We start from the raw sequence: 15,772 nt of genomic DNA on the forward strand, positions 1-15,772 counted from the left end.
AGTCCCTGATTTTCCTGAATCAAGTGCAATTTCCTGTTTAAACCTACATTTAAATACAAACACAAAATGTCTATCAAATATACTGTTTCTTTTCTCTATGTTCGATGTCTAAAAGCTGATAACATTATTCAAATTTGCTAATTATAACTAATAGACAAACCAAAAAAAAAAAGAACAATAGCTTAAATGTGTTTGGGCTTCAACAATCTACAACGTGATCTGCAATAAAAATAAGGATCAGCCAAATGAGAGCATAACAAATTGGCCAAACTAGCCAGAACTAACTAGCTAGCTAGTGTACAAAAAGTAGCTAGCTAACTGAGTGAGTGGGTTTAAAACCGGACTTTGCATTCCTCCTGAACCTGAATGTGCAGCTCTGGATCGTCCATGTGTGAATCCGCATATGCATCTAAGAAACACACACACACACACACACCGAAAGACAATGTTTAGAAGTCATTTATATAACCAGACTGCAGTAAGAATGCTTTCCACATGGTCTAACCACAAAGACTCCCTTCACTTATTCCTTCAGTCTGTTTAATTTTGGTTTTATTCCTTCATGAAAATGTTACACTCTCATTCAATCTCATAAATTCCTTATACCAAGGTAGGCATGTGCTCATGTGGAATGACGGAGGGTACATAAATAACCTTGCTGCAGTATTTAATGGCTTAAAACCAATCACCTGGATGGAAACAAAAAAAAATGCTGCAGCAACAGTTTAAGCTTTTTTAAAATTAATTTTAGTCTGTGCTCTGTAATTATAGCAAGTACCCTCTATCTATCTATCTATCTATCTATCTATCTATCTATCTATCTATCTATCTATCTATCTATCTATCTATCTATCTGTCTGTCTGTCTGTCTGTCTGTCTGTCTGTCTGTCTGTCTGTCTGTCTACAAAGGTGAAGAACGGGTGCTTTATACTGTACAGAAATTATATATACATATACATATTTACATATATAATATATTACATATATAAGCTGGGGTCAGACATGATACAGTGCCTCTGTAGCACAGAGGATTAAGAGCCTTGCTCAAGGGCCCGAGTGGCAACTGCTTGGAGATACTGAGGCTTAAACCCCTTGACCTTCCAATCAGTACCCCAGTCACCTATGTCACTCTGGAAAAGGGAGTCTGCTGAATACCGTAAACGTAAATGTGAGGGTTGTATCTATCATCTAGATCAGTGGTCACCAGATCAGCACCGGTCCGTGGGTCAATTGGTACCGGGCCGCACAGAAAGAATACATAACTTACATTATTTCCGTTTTGTTTATTATCTGATTCTGAACAATGTTTTATTTTGGAAAATTACCAGATTCTCTCCTCCACATCTGTCTATGACTCACTCTTGATGCATGTCTTGATTCCTCGGTCACATGTCTTACCTCCATCCACTACCTTCTTAAAGGTGCTGCTCCGGCCGCTAACTCATAATACATTACCGCTAAATTCAAACCCCCAAGCGAGCAAAATGAGCAATAAACAACACAGTGGATTCACGTTTACATCTATCTATCTATCTATCTATCTATCTATCTATCTATCTATCTATCTATCTATCTATCTATCTATCTGTCTGTCTGTCTGTCTGTCTGTCTGTCTGTCTGTCTGTCTGTCTGTCTGTCTGTCTGTCTGTCCACATTGAGAATTAAGATCTAAAACATCATTGACATCCCGACAGATCTTCTGAAAACATCTGGAGTTACGTCTGAATGATGAATAAAGACATGAATGTGTCTGAGTATTGACTCCTAACTCGACTCAGTGACTCGTTACCTTCTGCTTTTGTGTTCTCCATGTCCCTTCCTTCAAGGTTTTATATTCCAATTTAAGTTCTGAATTTTGCAGATGTGGATTTGCTTCTGAATATTGGTTCCACTGGTTTTCCAGAAAACATCGTCCACAGTATTTTCACCTTTATTTCCAGGTTCCAGGTTTTCTCGAATATCAATCAACTTTTTCAAACTTGTTCCAGTCCTTCAGACTTCCAGAATTCGGTTCTAATCTTTGCAGAATCTTGTTTTGTTGGTATTTTCCACTTCTGGAATCTTGTCCCACTGTCGTTCTTGTTCTAGAATCGTTTTCCAACATCTCTGAGGACCCCCTCCCCCTTACAGTCTTAGATTCTAGAATCTAGAATCTTCTTCGGGTTTCACGGGTTTTAAGAACATTGTTTTGCTCCCTGCCTTAAATCTAGAGAGTGTTTCAATGATTTCTCCACTGATTCCTCCACTTCTAGAAACTTCTCCCAGTTGTTCAGCATACAGTCTTGTTCCTCTGTTAATGTTTCTGCTTTTATCGAAATGCTGTGCTCCTCTGTGCTTTCCTCAGAAGCTGAAAGAACAGTGGGCATCCGAAAACTCCCAGAAAGAGACAGAGTATCTGAATCTTTCCTTTGAGCACTTTATTCTCTCCACCTCACTCAGTCCCACCTCTGTGTCCTCTCGCTTCCAAACCATGTGAGTCTGATGAGGCCTTGAACAAAAAAGGCCTTGTTTTAAAGTAAGTGGAAATAATGAAAGCACAAGAGGAGGATGAGAGAGAGAGAGAGAGAGAGAGAGAGAGAGAGAGAGAGAGAGAGAGAGAGAGAGAGAGACAGAGAGAGAGAGAGAGAGAGAGAGAGAGAGACAGAGAGAGAGAGAGAGAGAGAGAGAGAGAGAGAGAAGAGAGAGAGAGAGAGAGAGACAGAGAGAGAGAGAGAGAGAGAGAGAGAGAGAAAGAGATAGAGAATGAGAGAGAGAGAGAGAGAAAGAAAGAGAGAGAAAGAAAGAGAGAGAGAGAGAGAGAGAATGAGAGAGAGAGAGAGAGAAAGAGAGAGAAAGAAAGAGAGAGAGAGAGAGAGAGAGAGAGAGAAAGAGAGAGAGAGAGAGAGAGAGAGAGAGAAAGAAAGAGAGAGAGAGAGACCTCAGACCTGCTCTGAACTGACAGCTAGACATAGTTTACATGACTGTACGTTACAAACAAGACCTTAAACACACACACACACACACACACACACACACACACACACACACACACACACACACACACACACACTTTTAGTTTTCAGAAACAGGAAGAATAAATGATCATAAATGAACCCTGTGTATACCATAATCTCCCAGTTGCATTATAAGTGCAAAAGTTTGTGGACACCTGACCATGAAATTGGTATGTGCTTCATTTAGTAGTTCGAACTTGCGATCCACTCCAGCTCAGCGTAACATGTTCATTTTTTTAGTTCTTTCTGTTTTGTTTTTTTATTTATTATAACAATTTTTTATTATGTCTGTTCAGTGTTTTTTTTTCAGAAATGCTTTTACAAAATATTAATTAAACCAGAAACTAATGCAATAAAAATCAACTGAAACAGGAATTCATTATCGATTACTGGTTTGTGTTGATGGTCGCACGTATATAAAATAACATCCCGTGGCCTGAACATGAGAAACCTTCACTTCCACTCTTACACAACTCCTGCTGGCCTTACTGCAGTCATGAGCTCAGCTGTGTCTCTTCTCACACATCTTCCCGTCCTTTCCCTCCTCAGGGAGGACAAAGTTCTTATTCTTACAGCATGGGACATTTTCTTACATTTATGATGGAAGATGCACGAAATTCTAATCCGAAGTCCAATACCTTAAACACTAAGCTTGCACCTCTCCTATTTATAGCAGGCGCTCTAATACAGAGTGACTTAAATTAAGCAAGGGCCTTGCACAAGGGCCCAGCAGTTGTAGCTTGGTGGTTCTGGGATTTTAACTCACAACCTTCTGTTTTAAAGACCATTGCATTAAACACTGAGATAACACCTCCCCCATTTATGACATTTGGCAGACACCTGTATATGGAGCAACTTACAACCAAGCAGGTGAAAGTTAAGGGCCTTTCTCAAGGGTCCAGCAGTAATAATTTAGTGGTGCTGGGATTTAAACTCATGATCTTCTGTTTTAAATTCCAATGGCATAACAACTGGATACCACCACCCTTATTTATGGCAGACACCAATATCCAGAGTGACTTACAACCTGGCAGGTGAGGGTTAAGGGCCTTGCTCAGGGGCCCCAGCAGTGGCAACTTTGTGGTGCTGAGATTTGAAATCATGCCCTTCTGATCTGAAGTCCAAAGTCTAATCCACTGAGTCTTCATAACGGTTAAATATAACCTCGCAGGAAAGCTACAGTAACATGAAAAACAACCAATCATTACATCTGTGGTGAGCAGAAAAGCATCTCAGAGAAAGAAAAACATGAAAGCATTGACCATAAAGAGCAGAAGATCACTTCTGGTTCCACTCCTATCAATTAAGAACATCAGTATTCTGGCATTGTTGTGTTTTTTGAGATGTTTTTCTGCTCAACACGGTTGTAAAGAGTGGATATTCTAAAGCACTTTGTTTACGCAACTATATATACACACTGTATTGCCAAAAGTATTGGGACACCTGACTTTTACAGCCGTATGTGGTTCTTCCACAAAACATCGGTGGCACTCAATTGTATCGGACGTGTTCACTGGAACTAGGAGACCCAAACCTGTTCCAAACTCCATGAAAATCTGCTTTATATGGGTTGAAGTGGAAGGTCCGTATTGAACATGCATGTGACCACTGACCCTCACCTCAGGCCTCATCACCTCACCTACATCAGAACCTACTAACACCCTTGTGTATGAATTTTTAACAAATCTCTTCTAAATATTTTTGTGGAAGATCTTCCCAGAAGAGGCAAATGGGGATTAAATGTGGAATGGGATATATATATTTAAAAAAACAATGTACAATGTATTTATGTCTCAACTAAACAAGACAAGAAAGTTATTGTCTTTTTATTTGCATTATTATTTAGGATTGTATTAAAAAATATAGTGTGTAACAGCTGTGTATCACCACACTTTTATCTTACAGCAAAAATAGAGTTCAAATATCTACAGCAATAAAGTTAAACAGAATTCTGTTCATCGCTGACAAACAAAATACAATCCTAAAAATTCCCAGTACTGGAGAGAAGTTACAAAAAAACGAAGGACGTTTCAGAAGAACCCTTTTCCCCCATACCGAGACAGTCAGTGCTTTGTTGTAAGATGAACACGTGCTCATTTGCTGATTCCGAACTGTCTGTATTAAGGCTGAGTGTGTGTGTGTGTGTTACATATTAAATTTGAGCTTGAGCCCTGGCGCTGCATTTCTATAGAAGTTTCCAGTCCACACGAGTCCCTCCGAGTCAGTGAACTCGCCCTCACCTTCAAGTCTGAGAAAAAAGAGACAAAAACATTTAACATTTAAAACAAAAAAAAGTACTGCAGTACTGGATATGTGATACGTAGGATAGATGGCCATCAGGGTCAGAAAGGCCTTCTTAGCTGGCTGAAAATCTATTACAATCAATGACTTACATTTAAATATATTTTTTGTCCATTAATATGCATTAAATGATTCTTAATAGTCTATTCACTTCATATCATTGTGTTCTTCTTGCTTGCTTTTTGTAGGGTAACTTTTTCGTTGGAATTTATATCCAATCAGATTTTAAGCGTCACATCACATGTTGCTGGGTCCCTGCAGCATAAAGTACATGTTGCATGAAGCTGTTGCTTTAACCAATCAGATTGCGAGTTGGCAACTCTAGCAGACGTCCAATAACGTCGGCAATTTCACGTCCTTTCAGACACGCTAGTCGGAGCTCGCGACCCGCATCTGTAGCAAAACTGCACGAATACAAAAATATCCGTGTGGATTTAATAGCCGTTTTTATTTTCATTCCACGACGCCCGATAGAGGAGCAGAAACCGATTTGATCGCAGATACGCTCACATTTACAAGATGTACTTTTCAAGAAGCTTCACAAAGCAATTTAAAAGGTTGAGTTTTTCAGGAAATGTTTATACTTTTGCGTTTTTTCTTTTTCTAGAATTTGCACAAAAACTCACCGTTCGCCTTCACTTCAAATACCCAGGAAAACCGTAATGCACGGAAAATAAAGGAAAACCCCGGGGTCATTTAATGAGGTTAATAGCAATGGTTTGCTAGAGATGAAAAATGTATTGTAAAATCCTCCAACAGCTTTACACACAGTTTTCGTGGCAACCGGACAGTTTTTTTTTTTCCAAACAGTAAGCTGAAATACTTCGCTGTTGGAGATTCCTTTACGATCCATTTCATCCCAGAGCAGTTCAATAAGATTTAGGTGCGGTGACTGGGCAGGTCGTTCCATGATAAATATCACTCCAGATGACGGTTTGCTCTCGAAATAACACCTACAGAACTCAGACGTACGCTTCGTATACGTCATCGTCTTTTTGTACAGTGAAGTCGGTTCCAATGAGCTGCAGCCCAGATGCAATTGCATGGTGTGAGATGAAGTATGGAATGGTTGCCATGTTGGTTCCTTTCACTTGGAATAAGTCTCCAACCTTCCCTGCTCTAAAACAACCCCAAACCATTAAGCTTCTCCCTCCATGTTTGACTGTGGAGGGTGATGGAGTCTGATCACATCTTCTCCCGTGTTCTTCTGTACTCTTTTGCAACACAATTCATTGAAAGTCTCAAAAACAACTGAAGAGGTAGTGTGTGTTTATTGTAGCTGACTTAGTTCACAGAACACTTATAGAGCCATTTATAGAGATTTGTGGGCGTGGCTGAATGTAAATCAGTGGATTGCCGTTTGAATGTGGGTTCGGAGAGAAAATCATGAAATTGTGAAGCTCGCAAGAACATTTTTAGTTGGCAAAATTTAGGCTTATCTTTTACCTCGGTTATAAAATTTTCCCTAAAATGAATAAAAAATTAATTAAGAAAACGTATTTATTTTAATTCTCCCACATGCTTCCTTAAAGACAAGAAACCAAGTGAACACTTTATCTATTTCCATCTGGTGACAACATGCAAGTTTATTATCTCCAGCCTGATAAACCGAAAGCGTGTGATCTATCTGAAAGTTCATCCGAAGCTGTTTCTATCAAGCAGTCATGACATGATATCATTTTCTCGGATAACCGCGGATCTTACACGCCGACGTGTGGAGAGTCACATTGCGGGGTCCGTTGTGGGGGAGGAGAGAATTAAAAGATCAAAGATCCTCTGTTTGCACGGTTAGTAAAAAAAGGCCACATTGTAAAGGAGCGCATGGTGGCTTGAGGGAAAGATCGTAACGGCGTTGTGAGCACCAATAACTGGTGTTTTCGTGTGATGTTTCCTCGAGCTACCATGTGCTCGTCAGCAGCGCTGTTCCATGTGAGAATCTTCCCTTATATGCTGATGAGATGTTCTTCAGAGGAGGAAAAATTATGATGGATTACAGTGGGGCCAAATTCTAACTGCTCCACTATACATTGTATTGGGAAGCCTTACTTTTCCAGCCATATGTGGTTCTACCACAAACTTGGAGGCACACAATATTACAGGACGTCTTTGGATTCTGTAGCATGTCTACACAATGCCAGCTCCATGAAGCTTTAAATAGGTTGGACTGTAAGATCTCCTGCTAAAGAGCTCAAACACTATTGGAATAAATGTGAATGCTGACTGCACCCCAGGCCTCCTCACCTCACCTACATCAGTACCTGACTTTACTAACACCCACATCTTCTCAGAAGAATGAAGCTTATTATAACAGCAAATGGGAAGTAAATGTGGAATCGGATGTTCAAAAAAAAAAATACAAACAAAAATATTTTACCTCAAATGTACTTAAGTATCCAAAGTACTATGATTTATTATAACTATAATGTTCTGATTATCATTTTTATTACAAGACTCTTTACTTAATCCACAAAAATGTTTATGTGAAAAGACTCGAATGTGACTCTCAGCACACTGATCTATTAATAGAATGATATTAATGACTCAAACACTGATTGATTTCTATTACAATCATCATGAACACAAAACCTTCTTTTCAACTATTTACAAAAAAAAATCGAGCAAATGAGGTCACGTGTGTTGTGGTGAGTTCGAGTCTGGAGTTTCTTCATCATTTATTCTTCTCTAAATGTTCTGCTTGTTGAACTGATGCTGAACTGTGTGTTGGTGATCAGTAGATACATCAAGTGGCAAAAAAGCCCAAGTGTGATTGGTTGCTTGCTGCGTGTTTGACCAGTTAAGTTTTAAGCCACTCATAAATCGAACGACTTCTTCTTCTTCTTTCGGCTTCTCCCATTAGGGGGCGCCACAGCGGATCATCTGTCTCCATACCCCCCTGCCCTCTACATCTGCTTCTTTCAAATGTGCAACTACCTGCATGTCTTCCCTCACCACATCCATAAATCCATCTTTTCCTCCTTCCTGGTGGCTCCATCCTCAGCATTCTCCTACTGATATACCCCATGTCCCTCCTCTGCACATGTCCAAACCATCTCAATCTTGTCTCCCTCACCTTGTCTCCAAAACGTCCTACATGTGCTGTCCCTCTAATAAACTCATTTCTAATCCTGTCCATCGTCGTCACTCCCAATGAACATCTCAACATCTTCAGCTCTGCTACCTCCAGCTCCACCTCCTGTCTTTTACTCAATGCCACTGTCTCTAATCCATACAACATCTCAGGTCTCACCACAGTCCTATAAACTTTCCCTTTCACTCTCACAGATACTCTTCTATCACAAATCACTCCTGCAATCACTCTTCTCCACCCACTCCACCCTGCCTGCACTCTTTTCTTCACTTCTCAAACAAGCTGCCACTCCTAGGCCCCTGAGCAAGGCCCTTAACCCCATAGCTGCTCAGCTGTATGAATGAAATAAAAGTTGCTCTGAATAAAGGTGTCAAAATAATATCAAATGTTCAGTTACATTCAATGATATGGAACGCTTAAGCGCTGGTAGTGGAGACTACTTGTTTAATCACTATATAAACATCTACTTAAGGAAATCATTACCAGTTGAGACGTCGTACCAGAGCACATATACACCGATCAGGCATAACATCATCAGCAACTGCCTATTATTGTGTTGGTCCCAAAACAGTCGTGACACATCGAGCATCAACAGCATGAAGTTCTTCAGCAGTTTGAGCTACAGAACCAGTGTTCCATCCTTAAAGCATTTTTGATAGATACTGACCACTGCAGACCAGGAACATCATACAAGAGCTGCAGTTTTGGAGACGCTCTGACCCAGACGTCTAGACGTCACAATTTGTCACTCAAATCCTTATGCTTGCCCATTTTTCCTGCTTCCAACATCAACTTTGAGGGCAAAATGTTCACCTGCTGCCTAATAAATAAATCCACCCACTAACAGGTGCCAAGATGAAGATCATCAGTGTTCTGCACTTACAATGTTATGTCTGATCGTTGTATATGTATTTATAATGTATTCAAACGTGTTATCAATCTACTGTGAGCAATCAGATTTTTTTCGATTCCAACAAAACGCTGAAACTAAACCAGACCTGTTGTTATGGAACGTTCCGGAGTATTTGGTCCCGTCTGGGAAATAATACGTCCCTCTTCCGTGGTACATGTTGTCTCTGAACTGGCCTTTGTACACTGCCCCTGAGGGGTGTGAAAGCATCCCGCTGCCGTTCATCTGCAACAATACGAACGTTCATTTACATACGTACACACTGTGTTATTACTCAGTATGATCTCGTTATTTTATTGCAGAATTAACATAGAGGCAAAAACCTTGTCATTATTCCACTCTCCCGTGTACGTCGTCCCAGAGGACGAGATCTGCGTTCCGAAACCCGTCCTCATCACCATGCCGTTAGAGGTAGTACAACACTCACCATCTGCCACACACACATGGATAATAATACACTCAGAAATAATACACAATATGGATAAAAGTTTGTGGGCATCTAACCAAAAGATTTTGTGCTTTTTGAAAACTCATTCCACATTTAGTCTTTAGTTGCTGGTATAATAACCTCCACTCTTCTGGGAAGATGTTTCATTAGATTTTGTGGAGATTCGTGGAGATACGTTAAGCCACATGGCACTGGCAGATACAATCTTTACTGACCCTTCGCACCCTGGACACAACCTCTTTCAACTCCTCCCTTCTGCCAGGCGCTACACAACTTTGTTCACCAACACTGCCAGGCGCAGGTTAGAATGTATTTTGTCTTGTATAGTCCGTATTGTCTCGTATTGTCTTGTATAATCCGTTTTGTCTCGTTTAGTCTGTTTTGTCTGATATAGTCTATATTGTCTCGTATAGTATGTATTGTCCTGTATTGTCTGTATTGTCTTGTATAATCCGTTTTGTCTCGTTTAGTCTGTTTTGTCTGATATAGTCTATATTGTCTCGTATAGTCTCGTTTAGTCTTGTATAGTCAATGCTAAATGTATAATGTTATTCATGTTCGTACTTTTAAAAGTCATCAACAGCTGGAACCAAATTCCTTGCGTGTCAACACACATTTGGCCAGTTAACCTGATTCTGATTCTAATTCTGATTCTGATTCTAATTCTGATTCTGATATTCCGTATGAATATGGTGACTACTAACAAGGAAAGTGAAATTGTTGTTACTTTTATTTGTCACATTTTGAACAAAATAAAAAGACTCATCCATCACCCCACAGTGACTCCTCCATCACCCCACAGTGACTCATCCATCACCCCACAGTGACTCCTCCATCACCCTAAAGTGACTCCTTCATCACCCCACAGTGACTCCTCCATCACCCTAAAGTGACTCCTCCATCACCCCACAGTGACTCTCCATCACCCTAAAGTGACTCCTCCATCACCCCACAGTGACTCATCCATCACCCCACAGTGACTCCTCCATCACCCCACAGTGACTCCTCCATCACCCTAAAGTGACTCCTCCATCACCCCACAGTGACTCCTCCATCACCCTAAAGTGACTCCTCCATCACCCCACAGTGACTCCTCCATCACCCTAAAGTGACTCCTCCATCACCCCACAGTGACTCATCCATCACCCCAGTGACTCATCCATCACCCCACAGTGACTCATCCATCACCCTAAAGTGACTCCTCCATCACCCCACAGTGACTCATCCATCACCCCACAGTGACTCATCCATCACCCCACAGTGACTCATCCATCACCCCACAGTGACTCCTCCATCACCCTAAAGTGACTCATCCATCACCCCTCAGTGACTCATCCATCACCCCACAGTGACTCATCCATCACCCTAAAGTGACTCCTCCATCACCCTAAAGTGACTCATCCATCACCCTAAAGTGACTCCTCCATCACCCTAAAGTGACTCATCCATCACCCCACAGTGACTCCTCCATCACCCTAAAGTGACTCATCCATCACCCCAAAGTGACTCATCCATCACCCCACAGTGACTCATCCATCACCCTAAAGTGACTCCTCCATCACCCCACAGTGACTCATCCATCACCCCACAGTTACTCCTCCATCACCCCACAGTGACTCCTTCATCACCCTAAAGTGACTCCTCCATCACCCTAAAGTGACTCATCCATCACCCCACAGTGACTCCTCCATCACCCCACATTGACTCACCATATTTGTCTCCATTTGGAAAAACGTACAAGACCCTTAAAATCCCAGCCTCTGCAAAATAAATCAAAAGAAATAAATAGAAAGTGGTATTGCACATATTTTTTTATTTTATTTTTATAAATATATATTATACCTTTATATATTTTATTTCTAGAGACACGTGCATGTTCCTTTTATTTCTATGCAACAAACTTGTTCATGTAAACATTATGAAGATTTCATTTGACCAAACAAATAAATAAATGTCCAGATGTTTCACTTTATTCTCATTTTAAAAAACTTTCCTTAACATGAAGAACAGCTTTAAATAGATTCAGCATCTGGATGCTTCGTTTCTCCAAAAGTTCTGCTGAAATACTTTGTCTCTTGTAAAACTCGCCAAAGATGTTCTTCACTGGTTGGAGTTTTCTTTTATGATTCACTTCATCCCAGAGCAGATCAGTGGGATTGAGGTGCAGTGACTGGGAAGGTCGTTCCATGATAAATATCACTCCAGGCCACTGTTTGCTCTTTATTGTCTTGTTGTATGGTGAAGTCGGTTCCAATGAGCTGCATTTCAGATGCAATTGCATGGTGTTGAACTTTGGACTGGTTGCCATGTTGGTTTCTTTGATCTTTCCTGCTCCAAAACAAACCCCAAACCATTAAGCTCTATGTGTGATTGTGGGGGTGAGGGGTCTGATCACATCTTCATTCCTGTTCTCTGTCTTACTCAAGATCTTCTGTTAAAGACAAAAATGTCCAATGTTTGGACTCCACAGATCTTCCACTGTCCAATTCCTGTGTTTTTGTTGCTTAGAAACTAAAGGAACATCCATGTGTCTCAAAAACCATTAAAGACACTGTTTTATATTTTTCCAGGCACTATATCTACATAAAACGGGGGAAAAAATATTAAAATCCAAATAAGACACAGAAGAATAACAGGAAGGAGAAAAAAAAGCCAAATCTAAACACAAATTACTCACCTGACATATTATTACACCGCAAAATTCACTTTATAATATCTTTCCAATGCAATTAAAACACTTTACCTACTTATTATTAATTCTGGTTTTAATCATTCCTAAAAATAAACGCTATTTACCTAGAAGCGTCTTTCCGGTAACAACGTCACTATGGCAACGCTTGGCTTTATTTTCCCTTTTGCTGCCACCTAGTGGCCAACCGTGAAAGACTCGCCCGCGGTCTGCGCATGCGCGCTGGGGCTTTGGTCGCCTTGAGCCCGGAAGTAAATACAAGAGGTAAACACGTGGCTTTTCGGGAACGTGAGTCGATGAAACAGCAGAATTATACGAATTAAAAGTAAGTCAGAGGTTTTATTTTTTTTATTTATATACCCTATGTAACTAATGAATTCGTTTTCTGGTTATTTATTCGACGTTTTATCAAACAACGTTGTAGTTTGGTAGTAATGGGAGATCACTGCACACACACACACACACACACACACAGATTCCTATCTAATAACTAAATGTTTGATCATCAGACTCAATCTGTAAACTTGACATCTTTATGATCGATTTTTCAGCATGTTAGAATGTTCCTACATGATTCATTAATAGAGTTGACCTCATATATTTAATATAATAATTGAATATCAATATAACATGATCATGACTATGAATATCCTGCTGTGTCCCTCCATCTTGGACAGATTAGCAGATTATGGGCAAATCCAAGCAGGTTGGCAATCACAAAAATGGCAAAAAGAAGAACATTGCCAAGACGTGGAAGACAAAGCGACGGACGAAGGATTTGGACCAAATCCACTCGGACATGATCCCTAAAAATGCAGCCAAACTCCTGAAGCAGGAAGTGGATTATGACGTCACAGGTTTCGCTCAGAACTACTGCCTGCACTGCGCGTGAGTAAATCGGCCGAGACGTAAACGACACATGGACGTTTGGTGACCATCACAGTGTCCAGAACGTACCAGAAAAGTGTATATCTTTAGAAATGATGTATCATGTGATCCAGCTGAACTGGAGAGATGCACACGATGACAGTCTCCTTGTCTTGTAAATAAAACTTCGCTCTTAAAGAGACTTTCATGTGCAGAATTTAAGTCACGATTTTCATGATGATGCAGCACACAAAGCATCACGAATAACATTTTTCACGTCTTAATTGTTGATTGCAGGCGCTATTTTGTTGACCTGAAGGCCCTGAAGGAGCATTTCAAGACCAAAGTCCATAAAAGACGGTGAGTTTCTTGATGCAAGTTATTTGATAAAAAACGATTTGTACTTTTCATTATTTGAGCACATCGTTATCCAGCACTGCTTTAATCCTCCTGGGTGTGGAATTCATCAGAGCTGCACAGGTTGTTGCTGGGATCTCTTCCACTCCTACAGAATGACATCACAGAGCTGCTGGATGTTAAACACACGATGCCCCTCCACCTTGTGCTTGATGATGCCCCACAGGTGATCACTAGGGTTCAGGTCTGGAGACATACTTGACATCACCTTCAGCTTCCTCAGCAAGGCAGTTGTCATCTTGGTGGTGTGTTTGGGGTTGTTATTATATTGGAAAACTGGCATTCAGCCCAGTTTCTAAAGGAAGAGCTTCATCTACTTCTTCAGAACGTCACACATTGACTAAAATTTATCCAAGTTTAATTTCTATAGTATTGTCCCTTGAGAAGATCATCTCACATTAGTTGTGTTTTGGACTGATGCAGGTTTGATGTTGTTGAGGTTTGAAACACTTTCTGCACTTTATTACATGCTGCCACAAGTCGCTCACCTTCTTTATAAACAGTCCGAGACAGAAGGTCTTGTTTCTCCTTCATCACTGCGACCTTCTGACCATGTCCATGCTGTTGGCTGGAGATTTCTGCCTGATGGACGTTTCTCGATCCAACGCCATCACAGAGGGGTTCAGTCAGAGTGATGGATTGTGGAGAACCCTGGAGAATAGATAGATGTGTATCCTATCGGGACACCCGGCTTTTCCAGGCATATGTGCCTCTTTTCCAAAAAGTCTCGCTGAACATCTCAGAAGAGTGGAGCTTATTAGAAATGGAAGAACATATAAATTCTACGGTGAGGTGTCCATAAACTTTTGCCCATCAAGTGTATGTTAACCGTGTAATTATTTATTGTATTTTAGGTTGAAGGAACTGAGAGAGGAGCCGTACAGTCAGGCCGAGGCAGAGAGAGCGGCGGGAATGGGATCTTACGTGGCACCTAAAAAGGTGGAAGTACACACACAGCAGGTGGAGGAGAACATGGAGTGAACGCTGTAGCCGCAGTGAGAAGATCACATTCAGCCTCAGCATTTATCACTAACTGAAGCAGAAACGTCAGAGTCGGACTCCCAGGACACCTTGTGAGAAAGTCGGGCAACAACTGTAGTGGAGGATTATTGCATTACACGTGTATTACAGCGAGAAGCTCCTGACTGACAAATCACACCGTAACACTGAACTGTGACCACAAACGGCTCCGATTGTAAATTCACATGTAAATAAATGGTGAAATCTGACTACAGTGTGTCCTTTGTGCCCGTGAGAGACTTTGCATATCATACGATACATTAAAGATGCAGATACCGAAGCGATACGATTCCCCCCTCTTACGATCCGATTTCCATTCGATACAACACAATGCGATATGAGCAATGAAACAAATATGATGCTCTACAATTCAAATAGTTTACAGATATCAGATACAAATAATCAATTTAATGAAGTGGCTTCTAACGCAGACGTTCTTTTTTTCTGTTGTGTGTGCAGGAAGTCACAGCTCTACCTCTGCCAGGTTAATCTGTATTCTATGTGACTCTCAGGACACGCCTCGGTCTCCGTAGCATTGCGATACGCCGTATTCACGGAGCAGCAACGGTGCTGAGAAAACGCACTCGAGAAACAAGGAGAAATCGATCTACGTATAAAATATAGGTCACAAATTATTGTACACTTTTTCAATAATAAAAGTAAAGCGCATCTACTGACAACGCTATAGAAATAAATCGGGTTTTTTTACCAGTATGTTAACATCATTGCATTACATACAGTAGGTATGGTAAGATTTATCATAATCATTGGGTCTCTTAAAAGGTCTATTTGAGATCATAAACATGAAAACCAGAGAGGACCCTCATGATAGCTACGAAACAATAAAATCCTTTTTCTGACATTAGTAGATTATATTTGCAAAATGACACAATGGCAGCTTTGCATTTTATGTAGTAATGAATGAATTGGTGCTTTGAGTTAGACAGTACAGTAAACATGTACAGCGTACGTCCGGCTGAAAGAGGAACCTGCAGTCTGACCGGCTGTATCTACTGTACACTGCTTTTTTTTCCCTTTT

General features: G+C 40.7%; 3 protein-coding genes across 8 annotated transcripts in view; 1 reads left to right on the forward strand and 2 right to left on the reverse strand.

Moving 5' to 3' along the window:
• The window catches only part of arhgef33 (Rho guanine nucleotide exchange factor (GEF) 33), an 11,577-nt gene extending 8,974 nt beyond the window's left edge, over positions 1–2,603 (reverse strand). The window contains exons 1-2 of one of the 4 annotated variants that reach the window (XM_046855034.1): positions 1,790–2,603; positions 363–409 (exon numbers count right to left, since the gene is read on the reverse strand). In XM_046855034.1, the coding sequence (XP_046710990.1) occupies positions 363–409; positions 1,790–1,811 (69 nt within the window). In that variant the 5' untranslated portion in view covers positions 1,812–2,603. Of the gene's footprint in view, positions 1,259–1,789 lie in introns of those variants that run through there. The other 3 variants (XM_046855033.1, XM_046855031.1, XM_046855032.1) reach the window with 3 other exon arrangements.
• Positions 2,604–4,762: 2,159 nt separating this feature from the next.
• morn2 (MORN repeat containing 2) lies at positions 4,763–12,575 on the reverse strand. Of its 2 annotated transcripts, none has more exons than XM_046855055.1 (5): positions 12,537–12,575; positions 11,450–11,500; positions 9,616–9,722; positions 9,381–9,517; positions 4,763–5,241 (listed from the first exon to the last, which is right to left on the reverse strand). In XM_046855055.1, the coding sequence occupies exons 3-5, from the start codon at positions 9,691–9,693 to the stop codon at positions 5,139–5,141; spliced, it is 318 nt and encodes a 105-aa protein (XP_046711011.1). In that variant the 5' UTR covers positions 9,694–9,722; positions 11,450–11,500; positions 12,537–12,575; the 3' UTR covers positions 4,763–5,138. The 2 variants fall into 2 exon arrangements, with proteins under 2 accessions (XP_046711011.1, XP_046711010.1); XM_046855054.1 differs by lacking the exon at positions 12,537–12,575 and adding an exon at positions 12,418–12,525.
• Positions 12,576–12,620: 45 nt separating this feature from the next.
• On the forward strand, positions 12,621–14,942 carry znf593 (zinc finger protein 593). 2 transcript variants are annotated; one of them, XM_046855056.1, is made up of 4 exons: positions 12,621–12,754; positions 13,107–13,317; positions 13,594–13,656; positions 14,568–14,942. In XM_046855056.1, the coding sequence occupies exons 2-4, from the start codon at positions 13,118–13,120 to the stop codon at positions 14,692–14,694; spliced, it is 390 nt and encodes a 129-aa protein (XP_046711012.1). In that variant the 5' UTR covers positions 12,621–12,754; positions 13,107–13,117; the 3' UTR covers positions 14,695–14,942. The 2 variants fall into 2 exon arrangements, with proteins under 2 accessions (XP_046711012.1, XP_046711013.1); XM_046855057.1 differs by having other exon boundaries at positions 12,637–12,754; positions 13,112–13,317.
• The last annotated feature ends 830 nt before the right edge of the window (positions 14,943–15,772 follow it).

This window comes from Silurus meridionalis, chromosome 8, assembly GCF_014805685.1.
Source record: "Silurus meridionalis isolate SWU-2019-XX chromosome 8, ASM1480568v1, whole genome shotgun sequence".
Taxonomy (NCBI): Eukaryota; Metazoa; Chordata; class Actinopteri; order Siluriformes; family Siluridae; genus Silurus; species Silurus meridionalis.

What these genes read in the sequence shown, in the direction of transcription:
- morn2 (XM_046855054.1), bottom strand. An exon ending in TCCAAATGGAGACAAATATG is followed by an intron (nt 9,723 to 11,449) that starts GTGAGTCAATGT and finishes TGTGTGTGGCAG; the next exon opens with ATGGTGAGTGTTGTACTACC. An exon ending in GGAACGTTCCATAACAACAG is followed by an intron (nt 5,242 to 9,380) that starts GTCTGGTTTAGT and finishes CTTTTTTCTCAG; the next exon opens with ACTTGAAGGTGAGGGCGAGT.
- znf593 (XM_046855056.1), top strand. Translation starts at nt 13,118, where the DNA reads ATGGGCAAATCCAAGCAGGTTGGCAATCACAAAAATGGCAAAAAGAAG. An exon ending in AACTACTGCCTGCACTGCGC is followed by an intron (nt 13,318 to 13,593) that starts GTGAGTAAATCG and finishes TGTTGATTGCAG; the next exon opens with GCGCTATTTTGTTGACCTGA. An exon ending in ACCAAAGTCCATAAAAGACG is followed by an intron (nt 13,657 to 14,567) that starts GTGAGTTTCTTG and finishes ATTGTATTTTAG; the next exon opens with GTTGAAGGAACTGAGAGAGG.